The following is a 4,186-nucleotide window of genomic DNA, read 5'->3' as shown; positions in this document are numbered from 1 at the left end:
AAATGATAACACAGTTACAAAAAATAGAACGGGTAGATAATACAGTAAAAAGTTTATTGGAGTGTGGAGAGAGCGTGGAAGGTAGGAAATGGATATTTGTTTTTTTCTGAGGGCGACTGGATCAGATAGGCGGATTTAGTGTGAATGAAAGCAAAGGGTAAATAAAACCAGAGGGTGGTTTCTCAAATAACTCCGGAAAGATGGTGCTCAAACACATCTCATCCTTTCTACAACAAACTGGAATGAACACAAAAGATTTAGGTAGAAGTAACTAAGATACAGTAGGTGGCGATAATGCTCCATCTGGTTGCAAGTCGCTAGTAAAAAGAAGAAGAAGAAGAACCTGAAGGTGGCAGTATTGCAACTCAATGGATGCCAGCTGCCGTAAAAACCCAAAGAAGAAGAAGGAGAAGCAGCAAAAGAAGAGCAGCAGCAGCACGTGTGGTCTCAGAGAGCCACAGGACGAGAGAAAGAGAAGAATCCTGCTGGCAGCATCCTTTTAACGCTTTCCACCAGCTAACATGAGGCCAGGTAACGTTTCAGTGGATCTGCTTGTAGTGGTGTTTTTCAGTAACGTTAGATGCTAAACTTTGTAAACGTGTCCGTCGTGTTTAAGTTAAAGTGCTGGAGTGTGCTCGGCCTAACGTTACGCCGCCATGTTGCCATTTTAACCGGACACAAACTGTTACCAGGTGAAAGAAACTGCTGCCCCGTGTGTGAACGCTTTCTCCGTGAACACATGTGACATGTGAGCTAAACTGTGCGAACGTTGGGTTAATGGTAGAACTGTTCTCCGCCAGCTCGCTTGAGGCCCTCGCGTGGCCAAACACGTGTTGATCTTCCGTTCAATCCAGACCACGCTCGATCCCCGACACAAGAAAGTGAAATAATCGATTGTGCCGGCGTTGTTTGTGCGTTAAATCAGCGGCTGAGGGATGAACTTAATCTGCTACTGCACATGTAACGTTGCCAAACAAGACTCGTTGCTTTCCTTCTTTCCCCCGGTCATCAAATATAGGAAGTTAAAGAAAACTAAAATCACTGTTATCAGAAATACCGAACATATTCGATTATAATGACGTTACATCACGAGAGAAAGAGCGGGGGTCAGTAAAATCTCTTATCTTAGATCTCTGAGCGGGACTTAAAACCCTTTGCTTAATCAGCAACATGTAGGTTTGAACGCAAGCAGCCCAGTCTGACCGGTCCCGGTTCCTAGTCTGAATGTGGCAGCCCCCACATGTTGGCTCTGAAGAGGGGCACAGTAACCTAGCTCTGCAGCTACATCTGTAGGCTGTGTTGATATTCCACCGGACCAGGAACTCCTAATGCACGCCTATACATTCAGCTGGGCCCCTATATCTGTTTGTCTTCCAGGGTTCAGTCCTCGTGGGGACCGTGGAGGAAGGGGTAGAGGTGGAAGTAGAGGAGGATTTGGTGACAGGGGAGGCCGAGGAGGATTCAGAGGAGGAAGAGGTAAGGCTGGAGGGAGTGGATGATAAGAGCTTTAAGTATTGTAAACATGTGGTCAGTTTTTGTAGCTTTGTACCTAGTGACATGTGCAATGACCATAAAGTTAAATCTAATCTGTATCATCACAGTATGGAAATTAATCATCATTCTTTTCATTAAAGAATACACATGCATGTTGAACTCTGAGCTGTTTTTATAGAAAATCTGTTCAATTATTTACTTAATAATTATGAACTGAACTAAGTTTGAGTCTATATTAAAAATATATAAAATGTGTCTGTGTTAAGGTGGAGGTTTTAGGTCCCCAGAGGGTGGAGGATTTCGGGGCCGAGGGGGTGGCAGAGGCACCCCAAGAGGGAGAGGGGGTAGGGGCGGCAGAGGAGGCTTTGGAGGAGGGAAGAAGGTCTTGGTTGAGCCACACAGACATGAAGGTTTGTATTACTCCTGTTCAGGGCTTGACATGAAAGTTTCTGCTCACCAGCGGCTGTGGCTAGCCGATTTGCCACTATTGCGGTGTACAGTGACACAGCAATACTACTGTGTGTGTGTGGTTTTTTTTTTTTTTTTTTTTAATAAAGAGTATTGATTGGACTGACAAAATGGGGCCGTCCCAGGGTCTCCTCCACCTGGTGGAATGGCATTGATGTGTATTGCCTTGTATCTGACTGGATCTACCAGTTAATTTGAATCGACTTAAATAGTGTGTCCACTAGACACTGACTTACGGTGTGTATGTCTACTCAGGAGTGTTCATCTGCAGAGGTAAGGAGGATGCCCTGGTGACCAAGAACATGGTGGTAGGAGAGTCTGTGTACGGAGAGAAGAGGATCAGTGTGGAGGTGAGATTGTACTTCACAGCGGGTCAGACAGTGTTGGCGTCAATACTGCATTATAATCATAAATGCTGGTCTGTTCTGCATTGCACTGAAAACTATTAGTTAAATGATGGGTAAATTATCTGACACCTCTGCATTGGTCCTAAAGTCCTAACAGTTCTGGGGCCTCATGTATAACGGTGTGAAGGATCCAAATTAAATCGTGCACACCTGCAGGTAACTTTCCCTTTTATAAATCTCACTCCACCTGGAAATGTGCACATGTGGATCAGCCTTATACACGCCCACAATGAGTTAACTAGTTATATAATTCCAAAAATCGCTTTAGGCAGAGAGGTAAACCTTATATATTGTTGGTCATGGGTGGTGCAGTAGAGGTAGTTGCTCCAGAGGCGTGCGACCCCTGACACCTTTGCTAAGCCACACCCCGAATACACAGCTGGCCAATCACAGCGCAGTATAGGACTAGCTCTAACTGAGGTCTTACACTTTCATGGCTGTGCTCCATTGACTCGTATGCATGATGAGTTGTTTTCTAGCTTTTTTTTTTTTTGGCTGTATTTCTCCAAGATCTGCTCAAACGCTTCTCCTGGGGCACTTGTAATAGTTAGTCACTACCCAGAGAGGTTGAAAGGAGAAGTACGATTTATTCCCTTCTAAAACAAATCCAGAAAAATGTAGGCTGTGGATTGTTCCTAACGTAATGTTAGTTACTTACTACGAATGTAACTTTATACAGCCCTACTGTTTTTGCATTTTAATGATTGTAATAGTGAACAGATACCTAGCCAGCTTTACAGGAAGAGTGTTAATCCTTAATCCTCAATAGTGAGGTAATGCGGTGGTTCACTTTTACTCTGATCGGTAGGCTTTAGCTTCTGTTTTTATTTTTTTCATATCAGTTTGAATAGCCTGAATTCAATCCTCAAATGCACAATGCAAACCTTTCGTGCCTTTCTGAGATGGGTTTTTAAAAAATTAGAGATTTCTCCATGGAATGCAGATATAGACAGCAGCAGTGCAGTGATAGAAGTCCAACAGACTTCAATAAGTGGTATCCCCCACCCTGGGATACCGTATGAAGATGGAGGTTTGACTGGTGAATATATTGCAATGTGTTGGGTAGGGATGAAACAGTGTGAAAATTTCATATCACGATTATAGTGACCAAAATTATCACGGTTGTCAGTATTATCACAGTATTGTAAAATGTACTGATACACACTGAAACCATTTCAACAAGTTTTATATTAAACTACAAATTGTTGTTTTGTCTGAATAAAAATAACAGCAAATACAATGAGCCTGTGGAAAATTACATGAAAACAAAAGTCTTTAGAAGACAGTGATTGTAAGTGCAATGAGCCCAAAAACTGACATAAATACAGAGCAGTCTGTAGCGTTTCTAGATCTGCTGGTTGGTTGACTGAACAGCGTAACGTGTTCTCATGTGCAGCGGACGAATAGACTCTGCAGACGCACGACGCACACAGCAGCAGAACAACGTGTAGCGTTTTTACAAGAGCAGCAACACTGAGAGCTTCAGTTTCCACGCTGTTAGCAAGTCAGAGACAAACCAAAGCTAAAAGTTAGCTCGCCCTGCGTTCACTGTAAGGTCATTTTCTTCAGTCATCAAAACTAAAATACGACCGGACTTCAGAGTATGTTCGGTATGTTGTCATTGACCCAAACAAACCCACGCTGCATTCTGCGCATGCGCGCCTGCTTCTGGGAGACGCTGGACAGCGTTTAACGTGAGATTATAAGAGCGCGGTTAACCGGACCCGGTTATCATAAAATGTGTACGGTATTTATTAACCGGCAGGAATTTTACCATGGTTTACCGTTAAAACAGTAATCGTTTCATCCCTAGTGTT

General features: G+C 43.3%; 1 protein-coding gene across 1 annotated transcript in view; it reads left to right on the top strand.

Moving 5' to 3' along the window:
• The first annotated feature begins 376 nt into the window (after nucleotides 1-376).
• The window catches only part of fbl (fibrillarin), a 12,098-nt gene continuing 8,288 nt past the window's right edge, over nucleotides 377-4,186 (top strand). Inside the window, exons 1-4 of the mRNA XM_046043730.1 lie at nucleotides 377-531; nucleotides 1,378-1,476; nucleotides 1,761-1,904; nucleotides 2,218-2,312. Coding sequence (XP_045899686.1) covers nucleotides 522-531; nucleotides 1,378-1,476; nucleotides 1,761-1,904; nucleotides 2,218-2,312 — 348 coding nt within the window. The 5' untranslated portion in view covers nucleotides 377-521. The remainder of the gene's footprint in view (nucleotides 532-1,377; nucleotides 1,477-1,760; nucleotides 1,905-2,217; nucleotides 2,313-4,186) is intronic.

The sequence above is a fragment of the Micropterus dolomieu genome, linkage group LG03 (genome assembly GCF_021292245.1).
Source record: "Micropterus dolomieu isolate WLL.071019.BEF.003 ecotype Adirondacks linkage group LG03, ASM2129224v1, whole genome shotgun sequence".
Classification (NCBI taxonomy): Eukaryota; Metazoa; Chordata; class Actinopteri; order Centrarchiformes; family Centrarchidae; genus Micropterus; species Micropterus dolomieu.
This window is presented reverse-complemented; position numbering and strand designations above follow the sequence as displayed.